At 41.6% G+C, this 19,890-nt stretch overlaps 1 protein-coding gene across 1 annotated transcript in view; it reads right to left on the reverse strand.

Moving 5' to 3' along the window:
- Nucleotides 1–1,664: 1,664 nt before the first annotated feature.
- Nucleotides 1,665–19,890, reverse strand: part of LOC308467752 (magnesium transporter NIPA2-like) — a 34,699-nt gene continuing 16,473 nt past the window's right edge. The window contains exons 2-5 of the mRNA XM_080989462.1: nucleotides 4,994–5,050; nucleotides 3,130–3,220; nucleotides 2,866–3,026; nucleotides 1,665–2,335 (exon numbers count right to left, since the gene is read on the reverse strand). Coding sequence (XP_080845588.1) covers nucleotides 1,698–2,335; nucleotides 2,866–3,026; nucleotides 3,130–3,220; nucleotides 4,994–5,018 — 915 coding nt within the window. The 5' untranslated portion in view covers nucleotides 5,019–5,050 and the 3' untranslated portion in view covers nucleotides 1,665–1,697. The remainder of the gene's footprint in view (nucleotides 2,336–2,865; nucleotides 3,027–3,129; nucleotides 3,221–4,993; nucleotides 5,051–19,890) is intronic.

Below are 19,890 nucleotides of genomic sequence, written 5' to 3' on the forward strand. Positions count from 1 at the left end.
TGGTAACTGACTGTCTTTGTGCCTTATCCATGTTTGTAGACACTACGCCATTCATATCTCCCATCAAAATCATATTATAATCCATATAGTCCATCAGAGTCTCATGTAATTTTTTAAAAAATTCCGATTTTCCTTCATTTGGTGCATAAATGCCTATTACCATAATTTTTCTCCTTGCGTTTGAATTTCAATTGCTACAAATCTTCCATGGTCATCTTTAAATATAAATTTTGGTGCTAGACTCTCCTTTGCGTAGAGAACCACTCCTCTTTTTTTAACTTTATCCGATGAGATAAATTCTTGGCCTAATCTTTTATTGTTCAATAACTTCCTATGTAACCGTGTCACATGTGTTTCTTGTAAGCAAATCAAGTCCAAATGCTCTTTTTTCAACAAATGAAATACTCTCCGCCTTTTTTCCGGGCTGTTGAGTCCATTAACATTCCAAGTCAAGACCTGCAGTGCCATCTTATGATTACTTTTGTGCCCCCCCAACTGCCCCCAAAGCTTGCTCCTCTTCTGTTGGGGATGATGTTGGCACGTTCACTGGTTGGTGATGATGTTGGCACGTTCATTGTGTTGTTAAACAATAACCTAAAGCTAGAACATGAAACCGTAAACTTGATGGTGCTCAGAAGGCAGTAGATATAATAATAGCCCAGCCTGAGAGCCCACACATTAGGGATCTTAGTTTCTCTAAAAAAAATAAATAAATATGAATAAGAGATGTACTCAAAGGTTTAGAAATATTATCCCATGGGCATTGAACCAGGTTTTGGTACTTTTGGCAGTGTGGGCAGGTGCCAAGTCCTGCTGGAAAATGAAGTCAGCATCCCCATAAAGCTCCTCTGCGGAAGGAAGCATGAAGTGCTCCAAAATCTCCTGGTAGACTGCTGCGTTGACCCTGGATTTAATGAAGCACAGTGGACCAACACCAGCTGATGACATGGCTCCCCAAATCTCTTTTCTGCTGAGAGCAGCTTTTGGATCTCATTTGGAAACCAAGGACCCAGAGTCTGGAGGAAGAATGGGGAGGAACACAATGCCAGATGCTCGAAGTCCAATGCGAAGTTTCCACAGTCTGTGTTGATTTTCCATGATATTCTAATTTTCCGAGTTTCACCTGTATTTCTCTACTTCTCCCATTCCCCGAGATTTGAGTTACCTTCAGCAGATTACAAGAGAAAGAGGAATTCTGCTGTGCATTCCTGCCTCTGACTGAAGTATTTTGCTTCTGCTTACGTTGCTTCTGCTTACTTTGCAACACTCCCTGAGCAATTCACACCCTCCTTACCAATGCCACATCACCCATTACATTGGAAACTCGTTTTTTGTGTAGAGGCTGGTCCAAAAAACCCTCAGGTGCACAGATTTTTGTCCCTGGTTTTCTTTCTTGTCCTCCACATCACTTCTAGCTGCATGGGAGGGAATGCAGGAGACAGCAAGTTCAGCTCTAGGGCTGCCACTTGCTGAGCTCTAGCTTGACCTGATTGGGTCTCTAATTTGGTTCAAGTATGTTACCAGTGAAAGGACTTGCACATAAAAGCATTTCAAATAGTTCAGTGTTGCTTATTTAGAATCTGATTCTTGTCTAGTGGAAAACAGCAGCAGTCTTAAGAAGCTCTTTAGAACAGCTTAAAAATGGATTGGGATACATCTTTTTTTAAGCCAAAAGGCTATGTATAATGTGCAAGCTTTCATAAACTTTGGCCATATTGATCCTCTGCTTTCTTTGTCCCCTCTTTGTGGGTATCCTCAGAATCCAAAAGGGGCTGGTGAAGACAGGACTGATGCTTGCCCCCCTTTCTCCAAGAAGCTGCTTGCACATTTGTTTGGTTATCCTTCAGGATAAGAGGCAGCAGGTCGGCAGTGAAGGGGATGTCTCTGAAAGCATGCAGTAGGAAGATGCCAAGGTCAGTGGTGAGGAAGCCACTGATGGTGCCAATGATGTGCATCAGAACCAGATGATGCCACTCCTTGAACAGAATGGCAGAGCAAGTCATAACTGCTGTGGTGAAGAGGACGTAATAGATGGGGGTGACTACAGATGTGTTGAAGATATCCAAGGCCTTGTTCAGGTAGTTGATCTGGATGCTGATGGAGATCACAAGGCAAATAAAAAGCAAATAGCTCAATGGTTCCTTCCAGACAGGCTTCCCAGCAAACAGTTCTTTCAGGGCAATACCCAAGCCTTTTGCAGACGAGACAGAGAGCGAACCAATGGCAGAGCAGATCAAAACATACACTAAGACATTGTATTGTCCATAGCGAGGCCCAGCCACAAAGATGAGAAGAGCTGAACTCATCAGCATGCACACAGCAAACACTATAAATCCTGTGGAGGAGGATAGAGGAGAAATTGCTAAGGACAATCTGAATCTTTTAGGTGTAGCTTACTTCTGCAGGATGTAGACAGTTTTGTTCAGATCAATGAGTGCACAAGCTAGATTCAATTAGTAGAATCTGGTGAGTAAAATACAGAGAGGAAAAAGTATAAGCAGCAGAGCTTAGACAGTGGCTCAAAGGATAAGACACATAGCCCCCAGCTTATAATTTTTTTTGCACTGGGCTTGACTAGAACTAAGACCTTCCTCCTTCAGTTGCTTGTACAGTTTTTCAGAGCACAGTGTGCTTTAGAATTATTATCTCACTGTTATGGTTCAAAGCCAACTAAATGTCATCAGTGGGGGAATAAAGAGAATAAAATAGGTGCTATAAAAATTATTCACTCACAGGTTACTGATTATCAACATGAGTTTTCATTCAATGAAATTAAGAAAAACACTCAATTTCTGTCAAGTCCCCCTCCCCCAAAATGGTATTCTGTTGGTGTACAATAGGTAAATGAAGAGGAGCAGTTAATGCCTGGATCCTTTAGTTTCTCCGCCATTGACTCCAGGCTGCAGACCTCTTCCTCCTGTGGGGCATGGATGACCATCACAGTGGAGCCTAAAATGCTAAGGATACAGCCGATCTTCCCATGGATGTTTAGGTGCTCGTTCAGGAAGTAGGAGGCTAAAACTGCACTATAGGAAGATACAACTGTGTTAAGAAAGGACCTGAGACTGGCATGTTTGTCTCCAGAAAAGGGCTTACGGATTGGGAAACATCTGATCATGTTGTGCTTACCTGACTAAAACACTTAATGCTTCTAGAGGAGTGACCAGTGTTGCTGGGGCAAAAGCATATGCAGCAAAGTTGGCAACTTCTCCAATTCCCACTGCAAGAGAAGCAGTTTGCCACTGGCACAAAAACTGTTAACAAAGAGCAAATTTCATCTTCCTTTGAAACAGGTTCACACCTGACTACTCCCTTATGGTGGGTAAGAAAATCAGGTGACCAGCAGGAGAAGTCTTCTAAATTCAACATTATCCCCTCCACCACCTGTCAGTAATCTACAAATGACTAGGTTATTAGGCAGGCTAGTAATGATTTTAAATGATGATGATGATGATGATGATGATGTACCCCATCCATTTGTAGATGCCCCAGCCACTCTGGTGGTTTAATTTGCAAGGCTGCTTTATGATAAAGCTCCTTATATCAAGGAGCAATGACAAACCTAGACAGCATCTTAAAAAGTAGAGACATCACCTTGCCAACAAAGGTCCGTATAGTAAAAGCTATGGTTTTCCCAGTAGTGATGTATGGAAGTGAGAGCTGGACCATAAAGAAGGCTGATCGCCGAAGAATTGATGCTTTTGAATTATGGTGCTGGAGGAGACTCTTGAGAGTCCCATGGACTGCAAGAAGATCAAACCTCTCCATTCTGAAGGAAATCAGCCCTGAGTGCTCACTGGAAGGACAGATCGTGAAGCTGAGGCTCCAGTACTTTGGCCACCTCATGAGAATAGAAGACTCCCTGGAAAAGACCCTGATGTTGGGAAAGATAGAGGGCACAAGGAGAAGGGGACGACAGAGGACGAGATGGTTGGATAGTGTTCTCGAAGCTACCAGCATGAGTTTGACCAAACTGCGGGAGGCAGTGGAAGACAGGAGTGCCTGGCGTGCTCTGGTCCATGGGGTCACAGAGAGTCGGACACGACTAAACGACCTTGACAGATTAGAGAACTGGGCCAAAACAAACAAGATGAATTTTAACAGGGAGAAATGTAAAGTATTGCACTTGGGCAAAAAAAATGAGAGGCACAAATACAAGATGGGGGACACCTGGCTTGAGAGCAGTACATGTGAAAAGGATCTAGGAGTCTTGGTTGACCACAAACTTGACATGAGCCAACAGTGTGACGCGGCAGCTAAAAAAGCCAATGCAGTTCTGGGCCGCATCAATAGGAGTATAGCATCTAGATCAAGGGAAGTAATAGTGCCACTGTATTCTGCTCTGGTCAGACCTCACCTGGAGTACTGTGTCCAGTTCTGGGCACCACAGTTCAAGAAGGACACTGACAAACTGGAACGTGTCCAGAGGAGGGCAACCAAAATGGTCAAAGGCCTGGAAACGATGCCTTATGAGGAACGGCTAAGGGAGCTGGGCATGTTTAGCCTGGAGAAGAGGAGGTTAAGGGGTGATATGATAGCCATGTTCAAATATATAAAAGGATGTCACATAGAGGAGGGAGAAAGGTTGTTTTCTGCTGCTCCAGAGAAGCGGACACAGAGCAATGGATCCAAACTACAAGAAAGAAGATTCCACCTAAACATTAGGAAGAACTTCCTGACAGTAAGAGCTGTTCGACAGTGGAATTTGCTGCCAAGGAGTGTGGTGGAGTCTCCTTCTTTGGAGGTCTTTAAGCAGAGGCTTGACAACCATATGTCAGGAGTGCTCTAATGGTGTTTCCTGCTTGGCAGGGGGTTGGACTCGATGGCCCTTGTGGTCTCTTCCAACTCTATGATTCTATGAAACGACTAAACAACAACAAATACCAAGGAACTCATTGGGAGCTATTGGAGGTCATGTAAGAAGGCAAAGGGAATAATTAAAGTTGTTGAAATGTAGGTGAAGATGGTAAAATCTTGCATGGGCAGTACTTACTAGTTAACAGCCCTGCCCACCACATCCATTCCTTCAGATATGCATGACCCTATAGACCTGTGAAGAGAGAAAAGAAACCAAAGGTGAAGTTTAAATGAAAACAGAAGCTGGCATGGAAAACTTTTTCAAACTCTTAAGAAGCATGGACAGCGATGAAGGGAGGGGAAGATGACTGCCAAATGTTTGAAGTAGGGTTTTGAGCTCTAAGGCCAACTCTAAGGCAAGTTTCTGCTCTATAACCAACCCTTAGCATTTGGTTTTATCCTCTCTTCCATTTTATTTCTTAACTCCTTTTCTTTCTTTATTTTTTAAATTATCTTTATTGCTTTTAAAACTTACAAGAAAAGAAGAAAGAAGAAAATAGGCGAAAGAAAAAGACAAAATAGAGCAGAGGAAAAAAAAAGAGAAAGAAAAGAAAAAACAATACAATACAATACAATAAACAATACAAAACACAACCTTAACACACTAAACTAAATAAAGCAAAAGAACAACAATTTAAAAACATATATCATACCATTTCATTACTCTATCTTTCATTCCCTTATTTCATCGACCTCCTCTCACCTCCCTTTTTGTATTCCACTTCTATTACTTGTTTCAGCAATTCCTTTCCATCTTTCTCTATTTTTATCATTATGAATATCTTACCATATTTTGTACCTTATTTTCCATTAATACTGAAATACTTATTTATACCTAACTCCTTATAACATTTCTGCTAAAGCCATAAAATTTTATTCCAACAATTTTCTAACACTCATTAAATTTACAATATTTCTATATATAAACTTTAAACTTTCCCAATCTTCTACCACCATCTCTTCTCCCTGGTCTCAGATTCTGCCAGTCATTTCCGTCCATTCCATATAGTTCATCAACCTGGAGATCTTCTGTCCGAGGCTCTTAAATCTTTTCCAAGTCCCTTCTGTAGTTTTTCTTCATATTCTTTGATGCTGAGGGTGCTGAAGCGCAGGTCTTGGGGGGGCCCCGACCCAACCATGCCCCCATTCCCTCTCGACAGACCAACCAACTCTCCACAGCTAAAACCAGTGTCCATACAATATCTCAAATCATGTTTCAAGGCTCCTCCAGATCCAAAGGCCCCCACAACTCAGGACCCAAAGGTCAGTAAATCTCTGCATGAAAGAGTCTATCCAACCTTCCTTCTTCAATCCAAACAGGGCTCCAATCTTCAAATTCTGACTTTTTCTATATTCATTCATAAAAGGCCTCCACTTACAGTCCTCAGTTTGCCTCTGTAAAACTGGGGCTTCCACTTGTATTATTTTAGGTTTAACAACACCAACATTCTCCTTCGTCTTCTGTTAGGTAGATTTATTGCTTTATTGTTCGGCGTCCGGCACGCTTCCCCTGCACGCCTCTGCAGGTCGTAAAGCAATTAGCAGAATTGCACAGCATCCGTGTTGAAAGGGCAGTAAAACAAGTCCCACACGTTTCTTCTCTCCTAATATCACTTTATTTGCTCAAAAGTAGCATATTTACAATTCATAAACACCATCTGATTCAAGCTGCATCTTCTCCCTGTTTGCAGCTGCGTAGCTAAGCTGCTTTCGTCACGTCCTGGCTTACTTCCCTTGTAAGCGCCTCCTCTCAGCCTCGAGACACAGAAGGTTAACCCTTCACTACACCCAACACTTGTCTCGCGCCTGAGGGGAGAATCGACCCTTGGTCGTCCCAAACCCAGACCTTCACAAAACTCCCCATGTCTTTGGAAGGTGAGTGGCTTCGTGAACCCATCAGCTAGGTTCTCGGCAGAGGGACAATACTTCAGCGCAACTAATCCCTCCTGAACACTCTGGCACGCATTCCGAAAGCGAATGTCTAGGTGTTTAGTTCTGGCCTTGAACTGACCTGACTCTGCCAAACGCAGGCATGGTTGATTGTCCTTGAAAACACGTATCGGCAGACAATCCACTTTGCAGAGTTCCTGCACCAAACAAGTATAGAACTCTACTTCTCTGCACACCTCTGAAAGAGCACTGAACTCAGCCTCAGTGGATGAGAGCGCTATAAGACTTTGCTTCTTGGACCTCCATCCAACTACTGAGTTCCCAAACTTCACCACTAGGCCAGACACAGACTTGCGATCCTCAAGATTAGCCCAATCCGAGTCCACAAAGCAAGTCAGTTTGACTTCTCCTTGTGCTGGCAACCTAAGACAAAAGTCTTTGGTCTCCTGCAAATACCTCAGAACTCTCTTGATGCCATTCCAGGCTTGCACACTAGGGTTTGATGCCTCCCTGCTGAGCAGATTGACAGCAAACGCTATATCAGGTCTGCTCCACTGGGACAAGTACAACAAACTCCCTAGGGCTGACTGAAACACTTCAATATTTTCGAACGCAGCGCGTTCTACTTGCTGGCTGTCCTTCACAAAACTAGTCTCCATAGGACTTCTCACTCCTGCACAATCACTCATCCTCATTTTCTGAAGCAATTGCTCAATTTTACCTCTCTGGCTGAGCAAAAAACTTCCATCCTGTGCACGCTCAACATTGACACCTAGATAGGTTTTGACAGCACCAAGCTGTTTAAGCTTGAATCGTTTACCTAGCTCTTTGGCAAACTTCTCCGCCTGTTCATCTGTTTCTGAGAAGAATAGCACGTCATCAACATAAATCAGCAAATACTCTTGTGTTGCTCCTGAACCTCTCAGATAAAAGCAACTATCAGCAACACTTCTCCTGAAATCTAGCTCCCCTAAGGCTTCATTCAGGCACATGTTCCAGTTTCTAGCAGATTGACGTAATCCATAGATGGATTTGTGCAATCTCCACACAACATCCTGCCTTAAATTCTCAAACCCCGGAGGAGGAATCATGTACAGCTCCTCCTGGAGATCTGAGTTAAGGTAGGCAACATCCACATCAAAGTGGTTTACTTTCCAGCCTCTCTGTGCTGCACAAGCTAAAAGCGTTCTCAGAGTCTCCGCTCGTGACGTTGGCGAATACACCTCCGTGAAGTGTATTCCCTTCCTCTGAGTAAATCCTCGAGCAACTAACCTGGCTTTATACTGCGGCTCTCCAGCGTCAGTGGGTTTCAAGCGGTAAACCCACCTGGAATTCACAGCCTGCTTGCCTGGTGGCAACTCTGTGAGTGAGAACACACCTAGATCTTTCATGGACTTCATCTCTTTGTCCATTGCCCTGTGCCACTTGCCTGCTTCTTCCTCAGGTAAACCCTGAATATCCTCGAAGGATTCAGGTTCACATCTTGCAGCACCTACCCAGACGCCTGAAGCGTCGTACCAATCAGGAGGCCTCCTTGTCCTCGCTGATCTCCTCAGTGTGAATCCTGGTGACCCTGCTGCTTCACTGGGTCCAGCTAAATCATCCTCATCTTTAGCGTCTTCCCCCTCTGACCTGCTGCGCCTCTTGGGCCTTACAGCTGGTCCAGCAGGTGAGGAAGGCTCACTCTTTGGCTCAAACTTGACACTTGCCTGAGGAGGTGTTCTAGGTTCCCCCCTCTGAGGGATCCTGAGCTGTCCCTGCCTTGGACTCTGTCCCTCTGGACCGTGGTCCCCAGCACCAAGTTCCTCTTCCTCCTCAACATCTGAGTCATAGAACTGCTGTGGAAGCACGTCTGGATTAGCGTGCAGACGTTTCCAACCAGCTTGCTCACAGAACTCAGCGCTATTGCTGATAACCAACCAAGACTGGTCTCCACTTGGGTACGCAAACCGCCAGGCCTTTGAGCCAGGCTCATACCCTACAAAGATCATTCTTTTAGATCTTGGCTCACCTTTCTTGCGTAGAGCCTTTGGAATAAGCACCCAAGCCTCACAACCAAACACACGAAGGTAGTGTACCTTAGGCTTTTTCCCATGCAGTAAGAAATACGGTGTATTTCCTACACTAGAGTTGTACACTCTGTTCTGCGTATGGACCACATAGCGCCAGGCCTCAGACTAATATTTCTGGGGTAGCCCTGTGTCCCACAGGACCGCAGACACAGCTTCCTGCACCGTCCTGTTCTTTCTCTCTGCCAGCCCATTCTGTTGCGGAGAGTAAGGAGCGGTCAGTCTGTGGCTAATCCCCTTCTCCCTAAAGAAATCCTGTAAAGCAGAACCAGTGAATTCAGAACCTCTGTCACTTTGAAAACCACGAACTTTGGTGGAAAAGGTTACCTCAACTGCGGTGATCCAATCCCTGATCATTTTAGCCGCCTCCCCTATTGTTTTCAGAGAGAAGGTCCAAGCAGACCTCGAAAAATCATCAATCAAAAGCAGAGAATACTTCGAACCTCCCAGTGACTCAACAGACATGGGTCCACACAAATCTGCATGAATTAATTCAAAGGGTTGTGTGGTCTGCCTCTCTGACTTTGGATATGAGCATGTCACAATTTTCGCCTGTTTACATGCATTGCAATCTAGAAATTTGTCACAAACATTAAATTTGCACCCTTGTGTCAGCTCTGGTGCTTTCTGGAGATATTTCCAATTCAAATGGGCGAAGCGTCGGTGCCAAATATGTGAACAACCATGGTGGGGTGCTACATTCACACATTGGCCCTTCGCATCTTCGGTGTCATCCTCTCCTGTGGAAAAAGGCACATTTACAGCAAACAAATTATCTTTATTTATTTTTTTTTAAAAAAAATATTTATTCCAATTTTAAAATTACAAAAAAAGAAAGTAAAAAACAGAAAAAAAACAAATCACATACATCTTATAAAAGACAAACAGTAAAAAGAGAAATACAAAAGACAAAAAATCACAATAAAAAATAACAAAAATCAAATTAAACCATTACAACCGTCTTCCCATTTACTTGTTTCCATGACTTCCTCTCACCTCCCTGCTTTGTATTCTAATTTGAATCGTATCTCCAGCAAATCCTTCTAGCCTTCTTTTCATTTACTTATTTTAACATTCGAAAGTAGTTAATTCTCCTCTATCTTTATTTTACACTTCATATTTACTTATTCCATTATACCCTGTCTGCCAATACGATCTAATATTCTTCTCCAACCTTTTCTAACATTCTTTTATATTACAGTGTTTCTGAAGATATATTTTAAATTTTTTCCAGTCTTCTTCCATCGACCCTTCTTCCTGATCTCGAATTCTGCCGGTCATCTCAGCCAGTTCCATATAGTCTATTACTTTCCTCTGCCATTCTTCTCGGGTAGGCAATTCTTGTGTCTTCCAGTATTTCCCAATAAGTATTCTTGCCACTGCTGTCGCATACATAAAAAAATTCCTGTCTTCCCTTCGCACCAATTGGCCGACCATGCCCAAGAGGAAGGCCTCTGGTTTCTTCAAGAAAGTATATTTCAATACCTTTTTTAATTCATTATAAATCATTTCCCAGAAGGCCTTGATCTTTGGGCACGTCCACCAAAGGTGAAAAAAAGTACCTTCATTTTCTTTACATTTCCAACATTTATTATCAGGCAGATGATAGATTTTTGCTAGCTTGACTGGGGTTAAGTACCACCTATAAATCATTTTCATTATGTTTTCTTTTAAGGCGTTACAGGCCGTAAATTTCATACCTGTGGTCCATAACCGTTCCCAGTCAGCAAACATGATATTATGCCCAACATCTTGCGCCCATTTAATCATAGCAGATTTAACCATTTCATCCTGTGTATTCCATTTCAACAGCAGATTATACATTCTTGACAGATTTTTAGTTTTAGGTTCTAACAATTCCGTTTCCAGTTTAGATTTTTCCTCCTGGAAACCAATCTTTTTATCTAGGTTAAAAACCTCCCTTATTTGATAGTAGTGAAGCCAATCTCGAACTTTAGTTTTTAATTTATCAAAGCTCTGCAATTTTAATTTATCTCCAACTTGTTCTAAAATTTCACAATATTTTGGCCAATTTGTCTCCATATTTGTTTTTTTCAATGCCTTTGCCTCCATTGGTGACAGCCACCTTGGTGTTTTACTTTCCAACAAATCCTTGTATCTCACCCAAACATTGAATAATGCTTTCCTGACAATATGATTCTTGAAGGCCTTATGCGCTTTGACTTTGTCATACCATAAATATGCATGCCATCCAAACACATTATCAAAACCTTCTAGATCTAAAATGTCCACATTTTCAAGAAGTAGCCAATCTTTCAGCCAACAAAAAGCGGCTGATTCATAGTAAAGTTTAAGATCTGGCAGGGCAAATCCCCCTCTTTCCTTCGCGTCTGTTAGTATCTTAAGTTTTATTCTAGGCTTTTTGCCCTGCCAGATAAATTTGGAAATATCTCTTTGCCACCTCTTGAAACAGTCCATTTTATCCACAATTTGTAATGTTTGAAACAAAAACAACATTCTAGGCAATACATTCATCTTTATCGCTGCAATTCGGCCCAACAATGATAACTTCAATTTTGACCATATTTCTAAATCCTTCTTCACTTCTGACCAACATTTTTCATAATTATCTTTAAACAAATTCACATTTTTGGCGGTCATATTCACCCCTAGATATTTCACTTTATTAACAATTGTTAATCCTGTCTCTTTCTGAAACCTCTCCTTCTCAATCTCTGTAAGGTTTTTCTCTAATACCTTAGTTTTCATCTTGTTTAATTTGAAACCTGCTACTTGACCAAATTCTTGGATTAATTGTAATACTCTTTTTGTACTAGCTTCTGGCTCCTGTAATGTCAAAACTAAGTCATCAGCAAAAGCTTTCAATTTGTACTGTTTAGCTACGAGTTGTATACCTTTAACCAATTGGTCTTTTCTAATCATATTGAGCAAAACCTCCAGGACCGATATAAAAAGCAATGGGGAGATTGGGCAACCCTGTCTTGTTCCTTTCTCTATCTTAAATTCTTCTGTAACTACATTGTTCACAATAAGCTTAGCTTTTTGTTCCGAATAAATTGCACCTATACCATTTTCAAAACTTTGGCCTACCCCCATCCCCTGCAAATTTTTCTTCATAAAACTCCAAGAAATATTGTCAAACGCTTTCTCTGCATCTACAAATATTAAAACAGCTTTAGTATTGATATTAACTTGCAATTTTTCCAAAATATTAATAATATTCCTAGTATTATCTGACAAATGTCTCCCAGGGAGAAAGCCCGCCTGGTCTTTATGAATCTCTTTTACCAATACATTTTTTAATCTTTTAGCCATAATTTCCGCAAAAATTTTGTAATCCACATTTAATAGGGATATGGGACGGTAGTTCTTCAGCTGTGTCTTCTCCACTTCGGTTTTTGGTATAAGTGTAATGTATGCTTCTTTCCACGACTCGGGTGCTTTTCCTCCCCATAGTATTTCATTACAAAGTTCTTTCAACGGTTGCAATAACCATTCTTTCAAAGTTTTGTAGTACTTTGCAGTTAGTCCATCCGGCCCTGGAGATTTGCCCAGTTTCATATTCTGAATGGCTCCTTCCACCTCTTGATCAGATATTGTAGAGTTTAATATTGATTTACTCTCTTGAGATACTTTTTGTAATCCATTGTTTTTCAAAAATCGGTCAATGTCTAATTCTTTCTGAGTCTCCTGCGTATATAACTGTTTAAAATAATTCTGAAAGCACTTCCGAATCTCTCCAAGATTCTGTATGTTCTTCCCTTCTACTACCAAGTTCGTAATCGTATTCAGCTTTTGTCTTTTTTTCATTTGCCAGGCCAGTAATTTCCCACATTTATTTGCCGATTCGAAAGTCTTTTGTTTCATCTGTTTGATCTTCCATTCTATCTCCTGGTTCATCAATTTCATATATTGTACTTGGTATAGCTTTATCTCTTTTAAAATCTCCTGTGAGTTCGGTTTCGCCCTCAGTCTTTTTTCTCCATCCTTAATTTTCTCCAAAATTTTTTCTCTCTTCTCATTTTGATCTCTTTTCCTAATTGCATTTTTTTGTATCAAAAATCCTCTCATCACCGCTTTGCTAGCATCCCAAATCACTCTTTTTTCTGTTGTAGTATTCAAGTTTATCTCAAAATAGTCTCTCAAATTCTTCTGAGCCTTTTTAATAATTTCCTCATTCCTAAATAAGGAGTCATTCATCCTCCATCTAAAAGCTCCAATTGGCGTTGATATCATTTCAATCTTTACTGGGTTGTGATCAGAGCAAATTTTCGGGCAGATCACCCCTTCTTTAATTTTAGGGGCCAGTCCTCTAGTTATCCAGATTTGGTCTATTCTTGTCCATGTCATATTTGCTTCAGAGAAGAAGGTTCCTTCTCTTTCCAAGGGGTTCTTTATTCGCCAAATATCCACAAGATCCATATTGTCCGTCATTTCAAAAAATGTCCTTGGCAGTCTTCCATCTTTTGTCACTGTTTGTCTTTGGGCTTTATCCATATTTGTAGACACTACTCCATTCATATCTCCCATCAAAATAATGTTGTAATCCAAATAATCCAGGAGAGTTTCATGCAGTTTCTTAAAGAATTCTGATTTTCCCTCATTTGGTGCATATACGCCTATTATCAAAAATTTCTGTCCTTGGAATTGAATTTCAATTGCTATATATCTTCCTTGATCATCTTTAAATATAAATTTTGGTGACAGGCTTTCCTTCGCATAAAGTACTACCCCTCTTTTTTTAACATTATCCGATGAAATAAATTCTTCTCCCAATCTTTTATTTATCAAAATTTTCCGATGTAGCCTTGTCACATGAGTCTCTTGTAGGCAAATCAAGTCCAAATGTTCTTTTTTCAATGTATGGAATACTCTCCCCCTTTTTGCCGACGAATTTAGACCGTTAGTATTCCAGCTTAAAATTTGTAGTGTCATTTTGTAGTTACTCTCCTTCTCCTCCAACAGCCCCAAGAAGATTGTCTATGTCTGTCGGTGGCGTTGGTTTCCCTTTTTTTTGCAGACTCTTATCCGATATCGCAATGTCTTTTCCCAATCCTTTCTGTAGATCTTCTTCGTATGCACTCAAAAACTTGTTCTTTTCCTCCACTGATCTAATCTTGGTCTTTCTTCCTTTAAAACTAAAGGATAGACCTTGAGGGAATTCCCACCTGAAAAGGATTTTATTTTTTCTCAACAAGTCCACCAAGTCTCCAAAATCCTTTCTTAAGTCAAGAAGATGTTTTGGTATATCTTTAAAGATTTCCACTTTTGATTGTATAATTGTCAAGGGTTTTTCGTAATGCAGGCCCAAAATTTTGTCCCTTTCTTCTTTGGATCGGAGGGTAATCAAACAGTCCCTTATTTTAATCTTTCTTCCTCCTTTCCCCAGTCGAAAAGCCCTCACAATCTTAAAATCCTCTTGTTTCAATTCCGATTTCCAAAAGTCCAAAAATTCTTGTGTCAAGAAGTCTATCAGGGTACCTTTCTCCAACTCAGGAACAGCTCTAATTCTAAGATTCGTTTGTTTGTCTTTAAGGTCAATCATAGACAACGTTAACTTATGTTCTGCAATCTCTTTCTGCAAGTCTGGTACTTTTTCAGTTTCCAATTGCCCCAATTTAAATTCTACAGCAGCAGTCTTTTCCTGTATAGACTTTGAGTCTTGCAGTAGTCTCTGAATAGATTCCGTATTGCTGTTTACTTTTTTCTCCAAATTGCCTAATGTTTCTGTATTTAAATCAATTTTCCTGTTTGCAGTGTCCACTTTCTGGTTCGTCTCTTCCACCTTCCTATTCGTCTCCCCCACCTTTGTACTTAATTGTTGTATTGATTCATTAATCTTAGCCAGAGCACTAGCTAAAAATTCATCAGACATTCCACCAGACTTAGATTGTATTGCCGATACAGGCAAGCCAGCAGATGATTGCCTTCTATGTGTCCAAGGTTTCCCTGATCTCAAAGTTGACTGGTCTTTTTGACCATCAGCCATAACAAAGTGAAGGTCAAATTCCTTTCCCACGTCTGGTGTTCCTGTTTACAAGTGGAAAATTCCTTTCCTTTCCTGTAATTGCAGGGAGTCCCACTAGGTGGACACTGTTACCACCTAGCCAGTTACTGTCCTTTTAAAATAACAGGAGAAAGATACTAAGTACAAAGACAAAAATATAGAACACAATGTAGCTTTCCAGTTCTTTCCAATCTTTTCCCAACGAAATTGGCCACAGTGTATCTTCTTTGCAGCCAACAAGCAGCTTTAACATCTTTGACAGCTGAGACGTCCCACTGACAGGTCACTCTTTAAATCCTTAAATTTAAGCAATCCGGTAGAATCAAGAGTCTTTCCCTTATCCCTCCAAAGGGTAGATCCCTCTAAAGTTCTCAGGTCAGAAAGAAACACTTATTTCAGTTCAATTTTCCCACGTTTAGCTCCAAATCTCTATGCTTTATTCCACATACAGTGCAGGGAAGCGGACTTCCTGTTTACGCTTCCACCGCGGTAGCCAATTCAGACGTTTTTAAACGGCTTAAAACTTTTCCGCTTTTACGCAAGTAGTCCAATTAATCCAAATAATGCTCTTTTATCCAATTCTTCTACTCACGGTTAAATTTTGAGTCCAAATGTCCCAGGAATAAGTCAGCGCTTTCCAGCAACGGCAACACGGCTTCGCTCAGTGAAAGCAGCGATCCGCTCGCAGCACCGCGCTTCTCCCCCGCTCCCTTCTGAAGCCTCAAAAAAAGGCTTCCTTTCGGGTTGGGGGGGCGCTCCAAGGTGCCCGCCGAGCCTCCACGTTCGCAGGCGTCCGCGCCTGCGATTTCTAAGGGTCCCCGCTTCGCCGGAGCGCACAGGACCCGATCTCCCACTGAGCTACCCCCTCCGAAAATCAAAGGAGGTCAGCCATTGCTGCTGGCGCTAACCGGAAGTCGCAAACAAATTATCTTTAGACTGCACTGTGTACACGTGTTTCCCATCCTTGGAGAATTCACATTTGTCACCTGCAAAAGAAATTTGAAAACCATCGATAAGTAGCTCATGCACACTTAACAAACAGTTAGTTAAACCGGGCACTGCATAAGCTTTGACTTCATGCTTAAGAAAAGGACAGAAGAACAGTCCTGTCTCTGTTAGCCTTTTTCTGCTTCCATCTGCAATCGTAACATATTTCTCAGTTTTTACTGTCCTGCAATTCCTCAAAAGATCAGGAGATGGTACCAACGAATTTGAGGCACCAGAGTCTATTATTACAGTGAGAAAGTCTTGTTGTTTACATTCCTGGGTCGCCAGGGCAACAATCTCCTCACTACCCCCCTTCTTGGGGCTTCTGCAGATGTCCTCTCTGGTTGTCACGGCAACAGACTCCCCCCGGCAGGAAGACTTGCCCACGACCTTCACAGCTTCCGTAGATGCAACTCTCTCAGTTGCCATGGAGACTGGACTTGTCTCGACGTTCCCACACAACTCTGAAGCTCTTATCTCTACTTGCTGCAGGTGGCCGACCTTGAAGCCTCTAGCTCTTTTCAGCTTCCCAGGCTCCGACTCACAACGTAAACAACTCTTGGCAGCTTTTGGAAAATGAGGCGTCTCTGAGCTTTCACTGCTCACTGCCCCCCCACTGCTCACGGGGCCTCCAGGACGTTTTCCTGCACCCCCTCTGATGGGTGAAGGGCTCCCAACACTTGGCCTCTCTCCAGGTTTCTCACACAGACATGTTGCAGCATCCACACAGCTCCCAGGCTCAGCAAAAGCACAAGCAGCATTGCTAGCAACAACAACAGCAACAGTCCCTTCGCCCCCCTGTGGGGGCTCCCAGCTCCTCCCAGCTGTGTATCGACTCTCAAGAATGTGGCCGGCGCCATCTTGCCTCTCCCTTTCGGATACAGCCACTTCTCGGCCCTTGCTTCCCACTCCAGCTCCACAAGCTTCTTGGAGTGCTAGCCAAGCGGCCTCTGGCCTTCATGCACTCAGGACAACAGGCACCAGATGAGCATCCACACTTTCTGCCAAAAAAGCAAGCACACGCTTCTCAACTTCACTTTGCTCTGCAGCCCTCTTAGCCTCTGCTTTCCCAGCTGCATTCTGTGTGGGGTGAATTACATTCCACAGCTGCTCCCCAACTAGCAAAAGCTCTACTTGAAAGCTCCACTGCAGCCAATTTTGGCTAGTCAGTTTCTGACATGGCAGTTTAAACTCAAAGCCATGTTCACAGGGCTGAGCCATTGCCTCCCTTCTGTTGGCTTTTTCCAAAGGTACTCACTCAGCAGCCAAACTGGGAACTCCGGACGTCATGGCTCTCAGCTCCCACTCCGTCAGCCTCCTCCGATCTGCCCTCTGAAGTCTCCGGCAGTCGATCAAACTGACGATCAGCAAATAAAGCTTCAAAGCCCTTTCTCACATGCTTCACGTTGACCCATAACCTTGTTAGGTAGATTTATTGCTTTATTTTTCGGCGTCCGGCACGCTTCCCCTGCACGCCTCTGCAGGTCGTAAAGCAATTAGCAGAATTGCACAGCGTCCGTGTTGAAAGGGCAGTAAAACAAGTCCCACACGTTTCTTCTCTCCTAATATCACTTTATTTGCTCAAAAGTAGCATATTTATAATTCATAAACACCATCTGATTCAAGCTGCATCTTCTCCCTGTTTGCAGCTGCGTAGCTAAGCTGCTTTCGTCACGTCCTGGCTTAATTCCCTTGTAAGCGCCTCCTCTCAGCCTCGAGACACAGAAAGTTAACCCTTCACTACACCCAACATCTTCTCCCCAGTTTGTCCTGTCAAGGTAGGTTCCTGTGTCAAATCCTGAACAATTTCTTTATTAATGGTCACTTTTTGTTCCAAATTAGTCACTTTTTGTCCCAAGTTCTCAAGTTTGGTATTCATAGCGTCCGTCTTCTTGTGGAGCTGTTCCAACGAATAGCTTATCTTACATAATACAGTCACTAAGGCTCCTTCTGTCAACATTCTTAAAGTCGAAGGTCAATCTCTATTTCACACAGTTCTTATCTTGCAACTGGAAAAATCCCAGCTCCACTCTTGTAACAGTTTCAAAAGCTCCCTCTAGAGGGAAACAGTCTCCACTTGTATCAATCCTTTCAAACACAGTTTAAACTATAAAGATAGTTTCTTTCCCCCCCCCCAAATGATATTTATTAAAGTTTCCAATAAAAAAAAGACACATCAGTAAAAAAGAATTTAAAAGTAAAAAGAAAAATACACAATACAAAAATAGACAATACAAAATACAAAAAAAAAAAAGACAAAAGAAAAAACAGTTAAAAACAATACCATCTTTTCATCACCACTTTTGAATTTACTTATTTTCTGGACCTCCTCATACCTCCCTCTTTTGTATTCCAGTTCAATTTGTTTGTCCAGCAATTTCTTTCCCTCTTTTTTAATCCCAATCCTTAATCTTAATATGGTATAACATTAAATTCTTATCTATTAATAGCCAATTTTCCGTTTAACCTTTTTATGCCTAATCCTTAATCTTAGTCTGTATATAACTTTAACACCTGTGCAGCTAGAAACCACTTAGTTTCAATCCATCATCACTCTAACATTCTTTAATTTTGCAATGTTTCTGTAGGTAATCTTTAAATTTCTTCCAATCTTCTTCCACCGACTCTTCTCCCTGGTCACGGATTCTACCAGTCATTTCCGCCAGTTCCATATAGTCCATCAGTTTCATTTGCCATTCCTCCAGTGTGGGTAGCTCTTGTGTCTTCCAATACTTTGCTATGAGTATTCTTGCTGCTGTTGTTGCGTACATAAAGAAAGTTCTATCCTTTTTTAACACCGATTGGCCGACTATGCCCAGGAGAAAGGCCTCTGGTTTCTTCAAGAAGGTATTTTTAAATACCTTTTTTAATTCATTATATATCATTTCCCAGAAAGCCTTAATCTTTGGGCACGTCCACCAAAGGTGAAAAAATGTACCTTCAGTTTCTTTACATTTCCAACATTTATAATCGGGCAAATGGTAGATTTTTGCAAGCTTGACTGGGGTTATGTACCACCTGTATATCATTTTCATAATATTCTCTCTTAAGGCATTACATGCCGTAAATTTCATACCTGTGGTCCATAACTGCTCCCAGTCAGCAAACATAATGTTGTGTCCAACGTCTTGTGCCCATTTAATCATAACAGATTTCACCGTTTCATCCTGAGTGTTCCATTTCAACAGCAAGTTATACATCTTTGACAAATTCTTAGTTTTGGGTTCTAACAGTTCAGTTTCTAATTTTGATTTTTCCACCTGGAAGCCAATTTTCTTGTCCAAATTCAATCAATCAATCAATCAATCAATCAATCATCATCCTTTATTAGGCATAGCACACCACACACTAACAAACAAACATCATATACAGACTGTATAAAATACGGGCTCAGCGAACACAATTTATCCCAGTCCTATTCTTAACTCCAAGAAATAGTTCTTGTCCAAATTAAATGCCTCCATTATCTGAAAATAATGAAGCCAGTCTCGCACTTTGTTTTTTAATTTTTCAAAACTCTGCAATTTCAGTCTATCTCCATCTTGTTCCAAAATTTCCCAATATTTCGGCCATTTGACCTCCATATTGAGCTTTTTCAAGGCTTTCGCTTCCATTGGTGACAGCCACCTTGGAGTTTTGTTTTCTAATAAATCCTTGTATCTTATCCAAACATTAAACAATGCTTTCCTGACAATGTGATTTTTAAATGCTTTATGTGCTTTGACCTTATCATACCACAGATATGCATGCCATCCAAATACATTGTTGAAACCTTCTAAATCCAAAATATCAGTGTTTTCAAGAAGCAGCCATTCTTTCAGCCAGCAAAAAGCTGCTGATTCATAATAAAGTTTAAGGTCTGGCAGGGCAAATCCACCTCTTTCCTTTGCATCCGTTAGTATTTTCAATTTTATTCTGGGCTTCTTGCCCTGCCAGACAAATCTAGAAATATCTTTCCGCCACCTCTTGAAACAATCCATTTTGTCCACAATTTGCAAAGTTTGAAACAAAAACAACATTCTAGGCAATACATTCATTTTTATCGCAGCAATACGGCCCAGCAGTGAAAGCTTCAAATTTGACCAAATTTTGGAGGAG

This window comes from Podarcis pityusensis (genome assembly GCF_964106645.2).
Source record: "Podarcis pityusensis genome assembly, chromosome: W".
Classification (NCBI taxonomy): Eukaryota; Metazoa; Chordata; class Lepidosauria; order Squamata; family Lacertidae; genus Podarcis; species Podarcis pityusensis.